Genomic DNA, 17,634 nt, shown 5'->3' on the forward strand with positions numbered 1-17,634 from the left:
ATATTTATACAGCATCAATACTCCTACCAAAAAAAATAAGAAAAAAAGAAAAAGCTTCTATCATAGTAGAAATAAAATTATAAAATGGAAAAATAATATACTAAAAATTATAAATTATAAATTAAGTTAAAAATAATAAATACAAATTATATATATATTTAGATATATTTTTGTTAACTACATGCCCAGAATGAATACATTAAACACAGTGCACACACAAAAAGTGAATGTTTTAGAAATAGTTTTAATATTATTGAATGACTATTATAAAATATTCAAGTACATTATTATTAAATATTATTTATTAGCAGTACAATTTTAACTGCAACAATACAGTACATTTACAAAAAGAACCATTTTTTTCAGAATCACAAAATGATTTTGTTTTTATTATTTAATGGAAAGTGTTTTTTGAAATTTAAGACAATTTTAATTAAATATGATTTTACTAACTGCATGTCCAGGACGAATACAATGCATAACACACATACACACAATTGAGTAAATACATTCATATATAAATTCCCTTACTCTTCAATTAATCATGATTAATTGCATCCAAAATAAAAGTTTTTGTTTACATATGTGTGTGTACTATGCATATTTATTATGTATATATAATTATACGCACATGCATGTAAATATTTAAGAAAATATGTTATTTGTATATTAAATATTTTTTTAAATATAACAAATATAAATATAAAAATATACATTTAAATACATGTAAATATTTTCTAAATATATATTGTATGAGTGTGTATTTATATATACATAATAAATATACACAGTACACACACATACAGGGGGGGGGGGCTGCCCGGGATCTTGTGCACCGCGCCTGCACACATAAATATATATTATTTAAACAAAAATATAATTCTGGGGATGCGCTAATCATTTGATACCACTATTTATAATATATAATTTGTTGTACATGCACATGACTTGGCATCTAACTAAGTTGCAGATCTTGGATGTGAAAGTGAAAGTGAAAAAAAACATTAGGATGTGACCTAATGTTACACATAGAGTGGGTTCGGATGTGTCTCCGTGTCTTGCTACCTTTATCTTAGTTTCACACTCAGCCAGAGCTTAACATCACCACTGAAGGAAACAGAAAACGTCACACATGCCAAAGCGAACCATCTTTAGTGACTCATAATAATGAAGCAGTGTGCTTGTACATTTATAAATGGTCCCTGACAGAGCTGCAGAGACTCGCGTCACTCACTCTAATGATTTGAGCTACAGAGACGACAGCTAATCATGGTCACTGATTAGGGGTTTATATGCGTGTGTCAGGGGTGGAGGCTTACGCCTCTGCTCTTCTGCTCCTGATGTTGCCTCATCGCTGCCTTCACCTCCTGTTAGCAGGCCTGTCAATCAACTCGACAGGCTATCTCTCATCAAGTCACTTTGCATGATTGCCAACGCAAGTATGTGTAGGACTTCATACCTCCCTGGAGAGTGTATTGTGTGTGTGATGGACCTCATCTGTCACCTGCTCTGGTCTCATAATGAGCCCTGACAGATGTGCTCAATGACACATGGGTGGCCGCGCACCTCTTTATAGGCATGTTTGCATGGATGAGTGTTTTTAGATTAGACCACAAGCAGACACGGAGGTGCATCAAACTAGACATCTCAGACCGGATTCATTTACAAAGGTGAAACTGCAGAATGAAAGCACTGCTCTCCTTTATAGGGGCCTATGATTTCCACGAGTTTTTTTTAGGAAAATATCATCATATCATACAATCAAAAACTTTAAGGTCTAATCAGCAACCCATCAAAGTAAAAGTTCAGTTTAACTTAAAGAAACCATGACAGAAATAGTACTTAAAGGTGCTGTATGTAGGATTGACTAATCTAGTTCAACTAGTGGTTGAACTAAATATTGCAGTCCAAATTCAAAATATTGGAGAGGGTTTTCCTCACCCGGTCACTCCTCCTCAGACTTGACAGTGCACAAGCAGGTAGCCAGATTGACAACACCCAACACTTTCCTTTGCCAGCTTCTATGACTGGCAATGGGCGGGTTTCATAAACCAAAAACACAGACCAACATTCTGGCCTGGAACGCACATTTTCAAAGGAGGCATTATTTTCCAGATAAACAAATATGTTAACTTAGCTGTCGGTCACTACGAGTTATGTCGAATGACATATGGGGTCTCACCGGGGAGGCCAAACATCTCTGAGTTTAAGAGAAAACACCAATGAAAATTGGCTAATGGATTTAACATACCTGAGCCACTCCCCGTGCCAACGGGTATAAATAGGGTGACAGGTGCATCTACTCATTAGATTTTTGCTTCGGAGCCGAGTAGTTGATGCAACTTGTCACTACAAAGCCTTTCATCTTTGTGTTCGAGCTGTTCCTGGTTGGTGTGACGGCGCAGTACAGTGGTGTCCCTGTGACGGTGATTCCCCTGGGCACTTCGACTAAAAGAACAGTTTCTAAAAGAGCAAATCATGGACGATTCGCGTTCTTTCAAGATGCCGTTTCGTCCATGTCCTTTCCTGTCTTTTGTTGACGGTCATGAGCATTGTCTGCAGTGCCTTGGCGTCCAACACGCTGAGGCTGCGCTCGTGGATGATTCATGAGTCTATTGTGGGCGTATGAACATGGCATCGCTGCGATCACGTCTCTCACTCCTCAAGGGGAGTGCAGCAGACCCCTCTGTCGCCACCCGTCCCGGTCTCTCTGGCTCGAGCAGGGGACCGCCGGCTGGCGCTCTTGGAGATATGAGGATTACACCCGATAGTGGATGCCATCACCTTGGCGTACCATTCTCAAGGCGAGCCGTGCCCCCTGGGGGTGAGGGCCCACTCCACATGGAGTGTGGCCTCCTCCTATGAGCTGGCGCACAGCGCCTCTTTGGCAGACATCTGTCGAGCTGCGGGTTGGATGACACCTAACACCTTTGACAGGTTTTACAACCTTTGTGTAGAGCCAGTTTCTTCCCATGTAGAGTTCCCCGGTTGGCGTACCCTGGTCAAGCATCCTCCAGCACCCTCAGAGGTCAGACTTGGCGGAGCAGTCTGTTGCCAGGCCCAGTACTGGTGTTAGCATGCCCGGAGCTCCGGTCATCCCCTGTACTAGGCTATGTGTCCATATGGCTTGATTCCCTTCAGGTAATCCCATATGTGTACAGTACTTTTCCACGGTAAGGTTTCCCTCTTGGCAAACCCGTGTCTTCCCTTGACAGACCCGGTCTGTTAGTCTCTTCTGGCAGCTGTTCCATCCCTACCCTAAGGTAGGACCTGCCTCAGAGACCCATTCCATATGTAGTACTGCCCCCTGAGTCAGTCCATATCAGTATCTCCACATGTCACCTCCCTACGAGTAGGATGTGGTCTCCGTAGCGACCTTTTCCTAAAGCTCGCTTCCCCATCGTCTTGCCAAGCTGTAAGAACAAATAGGGAAGATTTGAAGCAATATTTTTCCGAAGGTTGAAATCCCTTCCACTAACTTTGTGTGGGCAGAACAGCAGCATGGCCTTCTTCAGCAGCGATGTACTCACCCTTTGGCCCCTTCAGTGCCAAGGTCAGTGTATTTGCGCTGGGGCTTTGGGAAGGTTACGACCTTAAGTGTAGCTTTTGTGGCACGCCACAGCTTGTCGAAAATTGCAGCGCCACAGGGTTGTGACAGTGTTCAGGTAGTGGCGTTTTCCATAGGATCCCATATGTCGTTCGACATAACTCGTAGTGACTGGCAGATAGGGAATGTCTCAGGTACGTATGTAACGTCTTGGTTACGTATGTAACCCTCGTTCCCTGAAGGAGGGAACGGAGACGTTACGAATGGGATCTCGCCCGAGAGCCCAATCACCTTCGAGTGGTACAAAACGAGTCAATGGTACATAAAGTACCTTGATCTACAGAATTTGCATCGCGAGCTCCGCCACGCAGAGCGGGTATATAAGGAGCAACGCGAGCAACTCGCATTCAAGTCTTCGCTGAGGAGCCGAGCCAGTGACCCGGCCGTTCAGCGGAACAGCGATGTGGCAAGGGGATGTAACATCTCCGTTCCCTCCTTCAGGGAACGAGGGTTATATACGTAACCAAGACGTTCCCTTTCAGTCGGTCACGTTCGACGTTACGAATGGGGTCCCTTACAAAACGCCACATGGCTGTCTTCCAGCGACCCGTGTGAGTGATAGCACCCTGTCGTGAGGCCAGCACGAGTGAGGGCCTATAGCTCACACAGAATACACTGGGTAGCATATTCCAGCTGGACATATGCTAGCAGGCTGCCTGCCCGTGGGAGGACTTACAGAAGGCAGGTATCTACCAAGGTGGTTATACATAAGAACTCTGAGGTACCCAGCCTGCAGGGTGGAAGTTTCAACGACAGAGCTGGCAAGGGGCTTGCCAAGGGAAAGACACATGCTGCGGAGAGACTTACTGTGGACATACACACGTGGGATTACCCAGAAGGGGAATCACGACACATGGAGGCCCCTAGTCCCACACATGGCTGACCAAAGGGTATGTACACAAGTGTTGGACATCAACAATGCTGGAGGAACCCAGGGTTCTGACTGAGGAACTCACCTGAGGGGAATAGCGCACGCATCCAGTCCGCGGAGTGGAATGGCGCAGCAAGCGGATTGACACCGAGCAGGTCCTTACCGGCCCGAAGAGGCGAGTACCCGGGAGGACACGGGCTCTACACGGAGATTATAAAACCTCGCGAATGTGTTAGGTGTCGCCCAGCCCGCAGCTCTACAGATGTCTGCTAGCGAGGCGCCAGGCGCCAGCGCCCAGGAGGAAGCTACGCTCCTAGTTGAGTGAGCTCTCACCCCTAGGGGGCATGGCAGGTCTTGAGCCTGATAACCCAGGACAATGGCATCCACTATCCAGTGGGATAACTTCTGCTTGGAGACAGCCTTTCCCTTCTGCTGGCCTCCGTAACAGACAAAGAGCTGGTCTGAGGTCCTAAGGCACCGAGTTCTGTCTACGTAGGTGCGGAGCGCACGTACTGGACAGAGCAGTGCCAGGGCTGGGTCTGCCTCCTCCAGGGGCCGCGCTTGCAAGTTCACCACCTGATCCCTAAAAGGATTGGTGGGAACTTTGGGCACGTACCCAGGCCGGGGTCTCAAGATAATGTGAGAGTTAGTCGGCCCGAATTCCAGGCACGCTTTGTCAACTGAAAATGCATGCAGGTCCCCGACCCTCTTCACCGTAGCCAAAGCCGTCAGGAGCGCAGTTTTCAAAGATAGAAATTTTAGCTCTACTGAGAGCAAGGGTTCGAAGGGAACTCTCTGCAGTGCTGATAGAACCACTGCGAGGTCCCAAGAGGGGACTTGCTGAGGGCGAGGCGGATTGAGCCTCCTTGCTCCTCTCAGGAACCTGATGATCATATCGTGCCTCCCAAGAGACTTACCTTCAACAGGGTCATGGTGAGCCGAAATGGCGGCCACATAGACCTTGAGGGTGGAAGGAGACAGCCTTCGTTCCAACCCCTCCTGAAGAAAGGAAAGCACTGACCCAATCAGGCATTTCCAGGGGTCCTCACGCCGTGAAGAACACCAAGTGACGAAGAGGTTCCACTTCAAAGCATAGGCATGTCTGGTGGACATGGCTCTAGCTGAAGTGATGGTAGCTACCACCTGTGGTGGCAAGGTACCTAAACCTTCCGTGACCCATCCAGAACCCACATATGTAGGTTCCACAGATCGGGACGTGGGTGCCAGAGGGTACCCCGTCTCTGAGAAAGGAGGTCCTTCTTAAGAGGAATTGGCCAGGGAGGGGCTGTCGCGAGGAGTACAAGTTCGGGGAACCAGGTCCGGCCGGGCCAAAAAGGCGCAACCATGAGGACCTGCTCCTCGTCCTCCCTGATCTTGCACAATGTCTGTGCAAGAAGGCTCACTGGGGGAAACGCATACTTGCGCAGGCCCAGTGGCCAGCTGTGTGCCAGGGCATCCGTGCCGAGGGTGCCCTCGGTCAGGGAGTAAAACAACTGGCAGTGGGAATTTTCTGGAGAGGCAAACAGGTCAACCTGAGCGTCTCCGAAGTGTTCCCAGATCAGCTGAACCGACTGGGGGTGGAGTCTCCATTCCCCGGGGCGAGACTGCTGCCGTGAGAGCTCGTCGGCTGCACGATTGAGCCTGCCCGGAATGTGAATGGCACGAAGCGACCTCAGATGCTTGTGACTCCACAAGAGGAGATGGCGAGTGAGTTGCGACATGCGGCGGGAGCGTAGACCGCCCTGACGGTTGATGTACACTACGGTCGCAGTGTTGTCCGTGCGGACCAGAACGTGCTTGTCCTTCAGTAGGGCCCTGAAGCGGCGCAGAGCAAGACGTTGCTAGCAACTCGAGGCAATTGACATGCCACTGAAGTCGGGGTCCTGTCCAGGAGCCCGACGCAGCATGCCCGTTGCACATGGCACCCCAGCCCGTGGCAGAGGCATTTGTTGACACAACAACATGTCTGGACACCGGTTCTAGGGGCACGCCGGCCCGTAGAAACGAGGGGTCCAACCACGGGGTGAAGTTTCGGCGGCAGGCCGGAGTGATGGTCACTCGGAGCGTGCCCTGTTGCCGCTGCGGACGTCATATGCCCCAGGAGCCTCTGAAACAATTTCAGTGGAACCGCTCTCTTGCCCTCGAATTGTCTCAGGCAATTCAGCAGTGACTGCGCGCGCTCGTTCGTAAGCCGCGCGAACATGGCGACCAAGTCTATTTCCATACCGAGAAAAGAGATCCTCTGCACAGGGGAGAGCTTGCTCTTTTCCCAGTTGACCTGAAGACCCAGTCGGGCGAGGTGTCTGAGCACCAGATCCCGCTCTCGAAAGTGAGCTAGGATCAGCCAGTCGTCGAGGTAGTTGAGGATACGGACACCTTGTTCCCTGAGAGGAGCCAGGGCTCCCTCCGTGACCTTCGTAAAGACGCGGGGAGACAGGGCCAACCCGAATGGGAGAACCTTGTACTGATATGCCTGCCCCTCGAAAGCATACCGAAGAAACGGTCTGTGTTGAGGAAGAATGGAGACATGAAAGTACGCGTCCTTCAGGTCGATCGCTGCAAACCAATCCATCGGACGAATGCATTCGAAAATGCGCTTGGGCGTTAGCATCTTGAACGGGAGTCTGTGCAGAGCTCGGTTCAAGGCAGGCAAGTCCAGGATTGGCCGTAACCCACCTGTCTTCTTGGGTACTATGAAGTAAGGGCTGTAAAAGCCGGACTTCATGTCGGCTGGAGGGACCGGTTCTATCTCGCCCTTTGCCAGCAGGGTCGCAACCTCCGCACGCATGACAGGGGCATCTTTGCCCACCATCGTTGCGTGGACGCCCCGTAAACCTGGGGGGATGCCGGGCGAGCCTGAGCATCCGGATGAGCCAGCGGGAAGGCCTGGGGAGCTCTAGCTAGGCTCCTAGGAACCGAACCAGCGGGGTCAAGGGGACTACAGGCGTACCCACAGTGGGGCAGCGTGGTGGAGCAGACAGCCCCGGCATGGGAGGCATAGCGTCCCTGAGCGGGGGCGGAGTGCGGGCACTCATCTGACTCCAAGTATTAAAGAGGGAATGAGAAGGCGGAGTGTTCTCGGGCCGGCTTTGCCTGGAAACTGGGAAGGGGAGAGGGGAACGAGACCGAGCAGGAGTGGAGGAGGCCGCAGGGGGCGCCCTCGGCGATGATCAGGCTGAGGCAGTTGCGCCGGCGGCGGGGTGGAAGCAGCAGTGGGCCGCCGGGGCAGGATGTGTCTGATGGCCTCAGACTGCTTCTGGGCGGCAGAGAACTGCTGGGCAAAGCTCTCTACCGCGTCGCCGAAGAGGCCATCCTGGGAGACCGGGGAGTTGAGGAGCTGAGCCCGATCAGACTCCCTCATGTCTGCCAGGTTCAGCCATAGGTGGCGCTCCTGGACCACCAAAGTGGACATCACCTGACCCAAGGAGCGCGCAGTGACCTTCGTCGCCCGGAGAGCGAGGTCGGTAGCAGTACACAGTTGCATCGCAACAGAACGCTCCACCGGGGGAATTCCAGCATACCCCTTGGCCGCCCCGCCATCGAGGGCAGTGAAGGCGGAGGAAGAACCAGAACGGTTTTGGGCAGTTAAAGGTGCCTTCCATGAACTAGTTACTTCCTGGTGCACTTCCGGGAAGAAAGGAACCAGAGGGGGGTGCTGGCGATCTGCATGAGCAGCCCCCAGGAACCAATCATCCAGCCTCGACCGCTCGGGACAGGGTGGAGGATTCCACTCAAGCCCGATGCTCTCCGCTGCCCGGGAAAGCACGGCCGTCAGCTCGGGATCGGACTCGGACAACGCTGGCACTCCCGAGGGAGGCAACGCAGCCGAACCCTCATCTCCCGAGGACTCAAGCCCGCCTTGTGATGCGACGATAGACATATGGTCCTCTTCGCGAGCCCCGGATGAGATGTCAGGAGCCTGAGAGGGTCCAGCAAACTCATCCGGGAACTCAACCGGCTGCGGCGTATGTGAGGGGGGTGTGGCCCGAGGAGGTTCGCTTGTCGGGGAAGCCCACACAGTAACCCTCAGATCACCCTGGCCACCAGCCGAAGTAGCCCTCTTACGAGAAGAAGAGCTATAATGGGGTGTGGCAAAGGGGACTCTATACCTTTTAAGGTAATCGAGTCTCGATCTCAATGCCGAGATGGTCATGTCCCCGCAATGACAACATGAACCATCCACGAACGCAGTCTCAGCGTGCTGGAAGCCCAGACACGTGACACAGCAATCGTGACCGTCACAAGGAGCGATATTTCGACCACACCCAGAAACACACGGGCGAAATGACATCTTTAAAAAGACGCAAATCGGCCCTTTTTTTTGTGAGAGAAATTGCTCTTTTAGGGGTGTTGAAGCGCTCAGGGGAACGCGGGGAGCTGTCGCAGGAAACCCAGACGAACCGCTGAATCGCACAACCTTGAACCAGTCACTGTTGCAGGGACACGTTCTCGGCTCCTCAGCGTAAAACCTAATGAGTGGAGGCACCTGTCGCCCTATTTATACCTGTTGGCACGGGGAGTGGATCAGGTATGTTAAATCCACTAGCCAATTTTCATTGCCGTTTTCTATTAAACTCAGAGATGATTGGCCTCCCAATTGAGACTCCATACTGTATGTCGTTCGACATAACGTCTCCATTCCCCCCATCAGGGAACGAGGGTTACGTATGTAACAGAGACGTTGTTTTGAGAAAATTAATTGTTAATTATTGTAAAGTAATACCTAAATAATGTATATCGAGTGTTCACTTGAAAAATATTAACAGCCCCCCTTTATATTGTTCTTGAGTATTGAGCATTCCTGATTATTTATCTGTATGCTTTGATCATGTTTTGGACCTTTACGATTTTGGCTTCATTATAAATACAATAACAAAAAAAGCCTGCTGCATCTGATAATATCTGCCCAAATTACAATTCAGAAGAAAGTATAAGCTTCTTTCAGTGTTTTACGTACTTCTATATTATACTGCTTTCCCTGTAAAACATATAACTGGCCATCTATTTCTTATTGTTTTAATCAATAATATATTTGATTATAGATAGGCATTCTAACATTTGTATCAAATAAATGCTACTGTAATAAGCTGTGCCAAGTCATATGATTGTTCAAACAATTGTTGTGTGTGAAGAAGGGGAGGCAGATTTCATTTAAAATGCTATTTATTTTTGTATAAACCTTTTTTTTTCAATAAACAAATTCAAAGCAGATTTAAAGAAAAGAGAATCAGAAGAGAAACAAATGGCAGTGCTAAAGAAAAGGATGTGCTGCTTCTGCTCTTCCACGCAGTTTCCTCACCGACTGATGCAGATCATGCTCTGTGACATTGAGACAGAAGACAAGCATTGCAGCATTTTAGATTTTTATTGAGATCTCTTCGTGAAATAATACAATGAACCAACTTTATCAATGTGTTGAAAATCAATCAAACCTCTTAGAGAAAATAATTGTCAAAATGTATCAAAACTGTTTTTGTGTTTAATAGAATTCCCACTACTATAATTTGTAAGTAGAAAAATAACTGACGTTAATGATCATAATTTCATGGCTAAGCATTACAGGTAAAATATGTTTTACAAGAAAATACATTTTCTGTGTATTTAAAAATGTCACATTTCATTAAATGTGTTACTTGCTGTTTCTTTGTAATTATTTGTGAACTTTATTAGCTCTTTCATAGTGAAAATTAGCTAAACATATGGGTAACAAAGACCTTTGAGATGATTCTTACCACAGACAATGACAGTTTCGCTACTTTCACAAGTTATGCTGTGTTCTACAATTATTTAGAAGGGAAAAAGGAACAAGGGTTAGTAATATTAGCAAAAGGATATGAATGTTAAAGGGTTAGTTCACGCCAAAATTCTGGCATTAATTACTCACCCTCATGTTGTTCAAAACCCGTAAGAACATTGTTCATCTTTGGAACAAAAATTAAGATTTTTTTATTTTTTATTATTAAATCTGAGAGCTCTCCGACCCTCCGTAGCCAGCAACGCAACTGAAATCTTCCCAGACACAGAAACGTAGTAAGAACATCTGTAAAACCGTCCATGTGACATTAGTGGTTCCACTTCAATTTTGCGAAGCTACGAGAATACTTTTTATGCACAAAGAAAACAAAATAACAATTTATTTAACAATTCTTTTCCCCCGTGTTAATATTGTTTACACTTAGGGTGAAGCATGCAAATGCATTGTGATTGGTGGAAAACTGTAACTCGCAGAAGAAGAGTTGTTGAATAAAGTTGTCATTTTTGTTTTGCCACGTATGTCACATGGACTGTTTTACCGATGTTTTTGCTACATTTCTGTGTCCGGGAACATTTTATTTGCTTGCTGTCTATGGGAGGATCAGAGAGCTCTCAGATTCCGGATTCCATCAAAAATATCTTAATATGTGTTCCGAAGACGAACAAAGGTCTTATGGATTTTGAACGACATGAGGATGAGTAATTAATAACAGAATTTTCATTTTGGGGCGTACTAAGCCTTTAAGATTATCAACTTAAAATTTTAGGTTGGAAATTATATGTGTATAATTATTGACTTACTAAGTGGGTGACACTCATAAGAAACTTGCAGGTATTTATAAGTCCCATAACAGGGATCAGAGAAAACTGAGTTCACTGCTTGAACAGAACAGCTTTTTTTTCCATTACACCTGATTCATGAACAGACAATGACAACTATTTAAAAATGAAGATTTGAAAGGGTAACGGTTTTGCAAAGTAATAAAATGTTCTCTGTTATCAGTTAATCCTACCTTGTGGTCATTATGTGGAGGGATGTTTTTTGGAAGCAGTGAACATTTGAGAGCCATTCAAGTCGTTGTCCAGCAGAGCATATCCTGCCATCATTCCTTCCATAGTTAGCAACAAGTACATGTATGAATCCCGAGTCTAACACACGTAAGAAGACCACGAGAATCATTGTTAAGTTTAAACAAACTGCTTTCGAGTCTTGATTACTCACCACAACTGAGGGATGCAGATTGTCCTTCAGGTCACTGATTTTTTTATTTGATTACTTGCAGAGAGGAAACATGCTGTATAGGTGAGAAAAGCAAAATTACTTGAAATAAATAATTAAGTTTTGTCCTGTATTAAAAAGTGTGACTTCTAACAGCTTTGCACATTAACTGGACATCTTACCATGTTGACACAGCAACAGCAGCACTGTAAAATCAAACAGAAACAAATTGAAAATACTGAATCTAACAAATTGAATAAAAAAATTAAAAAAAAAAAAACAATACATACAGGTAATCCCACTTCGTTTTTCCATCAGCATGGTATATTGGTACATGTGAACGAAAAGAAAACCTTGTCTTCATATGAAAAGTTACATTCATGTGCATACTGTATTTATAACAAATGCAGCAGACGTATCGTCATCTGTTGGCAATAGATAACAAAAGAGGAAATTACAGTTACACTTCATAATCTTGATTTAAATGTTGAAATCATAACAGGTTTGTTGAAAGTACCTGTAGCTGGTATTCTTCAAAGTTTGGTAACGAAGTGTGATTGTGAAAGGAAGGTTCCCTGAGCTGTGTCATCTTTTGGTGGGTGTTATAATATGATATATCATTTATGTGCATGAGGAATTTTAAGACTGGCTGCATTTTTCTCTGAAAGTTTGATGTGATCTTACACATTCATACTTGTGAAATAGATGTTTCTTCTTGTTTTTCAGACAAAGTTACTTCAGGTTTTAGCATTTCATAATCTGAATTTTTTTTTAATCTATTTTAGATATAAGTGATTACACTTGTCTGTACAGACTGTGTTCCCATTCTGCAATATTTTTTTCTTTATGAGTAGAAGAACATATGCGATATTGACAACACCCAGCACTTTCCTTTGTCAGCTTCTATGACTGGCCTATTTCATAGGGACTTAAAAAATATTTTTGTTAAACTTTCAAGAAATTGCTGTTTAATATTGTAAGTTTCATGATTTAATTACTTAAACATACTTTTTGGTTAATAAAATGAAATTTAACCATTAAAACCAGAAGGAAAAAAAATGCAGAAAAATCTAAATGATTCATGGATGCTCTGACGATTGAACACTTGGTCTTGTATTTAAAGGAGCCGCAAAGGAAACATGCTGGTCTTGAGAAGACTGAATAAAAGTAACATAAAAGTGAACCTTGTGAAATATTTTAAATGCAAGTAAGAAACTGATTGATGGAAATAACGTTTTAATAATTATAGTTATGTGTTTGCTAACAAAATAAACCAATAATAGTTAATTATTGTAAAGTACTACCTAAATAATGTATATTAAGTGTTCACTTAGAAATATTAACAGCCCCGCTTTATTTTTTTCTTGAGTGTTGAGCATTCCTGATTATTTATCTGTATGCTTTGATCATGTTTTGGACATTTACTGTTTTGGCTTCATTATAAATACAATAACAAAAAAAGCCTGCTGCATATGATAATATCTGCCCAAATTACAATTCAGAAAAAACTATAAGATTCTTTCAGTGTTTTATGTACTTCTATATTATACTGCTTTCCCTGTAAAACATATAACTGGCCATCTATTTCTTATTGTTTTAATCAATAATATATTTGATTATATATAGGCATTCTAACATTTGTATCAAATAAATGCTACTGTAATAAGCTGTGCCAAGTCATATGATTGTTCAAACAATTGTTGACATCGTTGTGTGTGAAGGAGGGAAGGCAGATTTCATTTAAAATGCTATTTATTTTTGTATAAGCTTTTTTTTTCAATAAACAAATTCAAAGCAGATTTAAAGAAAAAAGAGAGTCATAAGAGAAACAGCAATGGTATTGCTAAAGAAAAGGATGTGCTGCTTCTGCTCTTCCAGGCAGTTTCCTCACCGACTGATGCAGATCATGCTCTGTGAAATTGAGACAGAAGACAAGCATTGCAGCATTTTAGATTTTTATTGAGATCTCTTCGTGAAATAATACAATGAACCAACTTTATCAAGGTGTTGAAAATCAATCAAACCTCTTAGAGAAAATAATTGTCAAAACATATCAAAACTGTTTTTTGAGTTTCATAGAATTCCCACTACTCTAATTTGTAACTATAAAATAACTGAACATCAACAATAAGAATAGTTTTTTTACTCACAAACTAATTTGCAGGAGTACGTCACTTCCAGGTACTTATAGACGCCGACACACGGATCAGAGAACACTGAATTTGAAGCAGTTAGAGTACAAGACCTTTTTCCATTGCACCTTACAAAGAAAAAAAAATATTGCATTCATTTTTGTTAATTTTACATTGTATGTTACTTACTTTAAGTGATTCTAATCTAAATAGATTATGTTTCTGCTGTACCTGGAACTTATACTGGCAGTCTGAGGATAAAAACAATCTGATGTTTTAGCAGGGCAGGGTGCCACATCCCGGCGTCCATAATTGGCATGATGAACAGCAATAACACCTTTATCTGATAAAGAAAAACTGACGTTAATGATCATAATTTCATGGCTAAGCATTACAGGTAAAATATGTTTTACAAGAAAATACATTTTCTGTGTAGGCTATTTATTTTATGTCACATTTCATTAAATGTGTTACTTGCTGTTTCTTTGTAATTATTTGTGAACTTTATTAGCTCTTTCCTAGTGAAAATTAGTTAAACATATGGGTAAAAAAGACCTTTGAGATGATTCTTACCACAGACAATGACAGATTCGCTACTTTCACAAGTTATGCTGTGTTCTACAATTATTTAGAAGGGAAAAAGGAACAAGGGTTAGTAATATTAGCAAAAGGATATGAATGTTAAAGGGTTAGTTCACGCCAAAATTCTGGCATTAATTACTCACCCTCATGTTGTTCAAAACCCGTTAGAACATTGTTCATCTTTGGAACAAAAATTACGATTTTTTTATTTTTTATTATTAAATCTGAGAGCTTTCTGACCCTCCAGCAGAGGGTAAGACAGCAACGCAACTGAAATCTTCCCAGACACAGAAACGTAGTAAAGACATCTGTAAAACCGTTCGTGTAACATTAGTGGTTCCACTTCAATTTTGCGAAGCTACGAGAATACTTTTTATGCACAAAGAAAACAAAATAACAATTTATTTAACAATTCTTTCCCCCGAGTTAATATTGTTTACACTTAGGGTGAAGCATGCAAATGCATTGTGATTGGTGGAAAACTGTAACTCGCAGGAGAAGAGTTGTTGAATAAAGTTGTCATTTTTGTTTTGCCACGTATGTCACATATGTCGATGTTTTTGCTACATTTCTGTGTCTGGGAACATTTTATTTGCTTTGCTGTCTATGGGAGGATCAGAGAGCTCTCAGATTCCTTCAAAAATATCTTAATATGTGTTCCTAAGACGAACAAAGGTCTTATGGATTTTGAACGACATGAGGATGAGTAATTAATAACAGAATTTTCATTTTGGGGTGCACTAAGCCTTAAAGAGTATCAACTTCAAATTTTAGGTTGGAAATTATATGTGTATAATTATTGACTTACTAAGTGGGCGACACTCATAAGACACGATCAGGTATTTATAAGTCCCATAACAGGGATCAGAGAAAACTGAGTTCACGGCTTGAACAGAGCAGCTTTTTTTCCCATTACACCTGATTCATGAACAGACAATGACAAGTACTTAAAAATTAAGATTTGAAAGGGTAACATTATGTTATGGTTTTGCAAAGTAATAAAATGTTCTCTGTTATCAGTTAATCCTACCTTGTGGTCATTATGTGGAGGGATGTTTTTTGGAAGCAGTGAACATTTGAGAGCGATTCAAGTCGTTGTCCAGCAGAGCATATCCTGCCATCAATCCTTCCATAGTTAGCAACAAGTACATGTATGAATCCCGAGTCTAACACACGTAAGAAGACCACGAGAATCATTGTTAAGTTTAAACAAACTGCTTTCGAATCTTGATTACTCACCACAACTGAGGGATGCAGATTGTCCTTCACAGGTCACTGATTTTCTTATTTGATAACTTGCAGAGAGGAAACATGCTGTATAGGTGAGAAAAGTAAAATTACTTGAAATAAATAATTAAGTTTTGTCCTGTATTAAAAAGTGTGACTTCTAACAGCTTTGCACATTAACTGGACATCATACCATGTTGACACAGCAACAGCAGCACTGTAAAATCAAACAGAAACAAATTGAAAATACTGAATTAACAAATTGAATAAAAAATAATAATAATAATAATAATAAAAAACAATACATACAGGTAATCCCACTTCGTTTTTCTATCAGCATGGTATATTGGTACATGTGAACGAAAAGAAAACCTTGTCTTCATATGAAAAGTTACATTCATGTGCATACTGTATTTATAACAAATGCAGCAGACATATTGTCATCTGCTGGCAATAGATAACAAAAGAGGAAATTACAGTTACACTTCATAATCTTGATTTAAATGTTGAAATCATAACAGGTTTGTTGAAAGTACCTGTAGCTGGTATTCTTCAAAGTTTGGTAACGAAGTGTGATTGTGAAAGGAAGGTTCCCTGAGCTGTGTCATCTTTTGGTGGGTGTTATAATATGATATATCATTTATGTGCATGAGGAATTTTAAGACTGGCTGCATTTTTCTCTGAAAGTTTGATGTGATCTTACACATTCATACTTGTGAAATAGATGTTTCTTCTTGTTTTTCAGACAAAGTTACTTCAGGTTTTAGCATTTCATAATCTGAATTTTTTACCTATTTTAGATATAAGTGATTACACTTGACTGTACAGACTTTGTTTCCATTTTGCAATATTTGTTTTCTTTATGAGTAGAAGATTATATGCAAATTTGTATCATTGGTTGTTTGTGTATGTCACGTTCGGTGATACAAGAAACACGGGAGAGATCCAAATGCAGGTACGATGTTTATTGAGGGGCAATCCAAAAGGGGCAAACAGTCCAGGCAGGGTCAAAACCAGAAAATCCAAAAAAACATAAGAACATACACTAAGAGCAGACTCAGGGAAGTATCACGCATACAACAAGGACTCCGTGACAAAGACTCAGACAGACCAGGTATAAATACACAAAAGGATAATGGGAAAACAGGAGACAGGTGGGGAACAATAAATTAACTAAACAAGGAGGAAGGTGACCAAATAAGGAGACAGGAAGTGATAATATGATAGACACCGTGGAAAAGGAGGACACCTAGTGGAAACCCAGGGAACACAACCCAGACACTGTGACAGTACCCCCCCTCTACGGAGCGGCTCCCAGAAGCTCCAAGACAGACACAAAACAGAGACCAGGAGGGAGGCGGACAGGTGGAGGCTCAGGGGGAGGGACGGAGGGTCAGAAAAGAAAAACATGGGGAACAGGCACCAGAATGTAAACACAAAACAGGAAGACCAGGAGGGAGGAGGACCAGAGGAGGTTCAGGGGGAGGGACGGAGGGCCAGACTAACAGAAAGGAACAGGGACAGAAATTAACAAAAAAACAAAAGGAAAAAAAACAACAACATGAAGCCCCCCAGGGAGGAGCAGAGGACCACCACACCCTTGTTGTCAACGCCAGAGTCCTCCAGGGCGGAGCGGAAGACCACCATGTCCGTGTGGTCAGAGCGGAAGCCCCCCAGGGCGGAGCAGAGGACCACACGTCCTCGTGGTCGATGCCAGAGTCCCCCAGGGCAGAGCAGATGACCACCACACCCCTGTGGTCGATGCCGGAGTCCAACAGGACGGAGCAGAAGGCCACCCAGTGACTTGACCTGACTCAGAAAGTTCAACGGTAACCAGCCTTGTCTCTGGACAGTCCATGGTACCTAGCCTTGGCTCTGGAAGGTCATCAGTGACTAGCCCTGACTCAGGAAGATCATCAGTGACTTGACCTGACTCTGAAAGGTCCACGATGACTAGCCTTGTCTCTGGAAAGTCCATGGTACCTGGCCCTGACTCTGGAAGGTCAGCGGTGACTGGCCCTGACTCTGGAAGGTCAGCGGTGACTGGCCCTGACTCTGGAGGGTCATCGGTGACTAGCCCTGACTCTGGAGGGTCATCGGTGACTAGCCCTGACTCTGGTGGGTCCACAAGCACCTGACTAGCCTCTGGAAGGTCAACCGGAACCTCACTCGACTCTGAAAATTCAACAGTCACCTGACTCGACTCTGGAGGGTCAACAGGAACATGACTCGACTCTGGAGG

The 17,634-nt window shown here is 43.7% G+C and overlaps 1 protein-coding gene across 1 annotated transcript; it reads right to left on the minus strand.

The window, feature by feature from the left end:
- Positions 1-10,025: 10,025 nt before the first annotated feature.
- On the minus strand, positions 10,026-15,813 carry LOC132118681 (L-rhamnose-binding lectin CSL2-like). Its single transcript, XM_059528644.1, has 13 exons — positions 15,702-15,813; positions 15,586-15,609; positions 15,405-15,479; positions 15,196-15,331; positions 14,974-15,083; positions 14,157-14,201; positions 13,815-13,926; positions 13,602-13,711; positions 11,634-11,657; positions 11,455-11,478; positions 11,246-11,381; positions 11,034-11,143; positions 10,026-10,255 (listed from the first exon to the last, which is right to left on the minus strand). Exons 1-13 carry the CDS (start codon positions 15,745-15,747, stop codon positions 10,170-10,172), a joined length of 1,038 nt encoding a protein of 345 aa, XP_059384627.1. The 5' UTR covers positions 15,748-15,813; the 3' UTR covers positions 10,026-10,169.
- Positions 15,814-17,634: the final 1,821 nt, after the last annotated feature.

Source organism: Carassius carassius, chromosome 37, assembly GCF_963082965.1.
Source record: "Carassius carassius chromosome 37, fCarCar2.1, whole genome shotgun sequence".
Taxonomy (NCBI): Eukaryota; Metazoa; Chordata; class Actinopteri; order Cypriniformes; family Cyprinidae; genus Carassius; species Carassius carassius.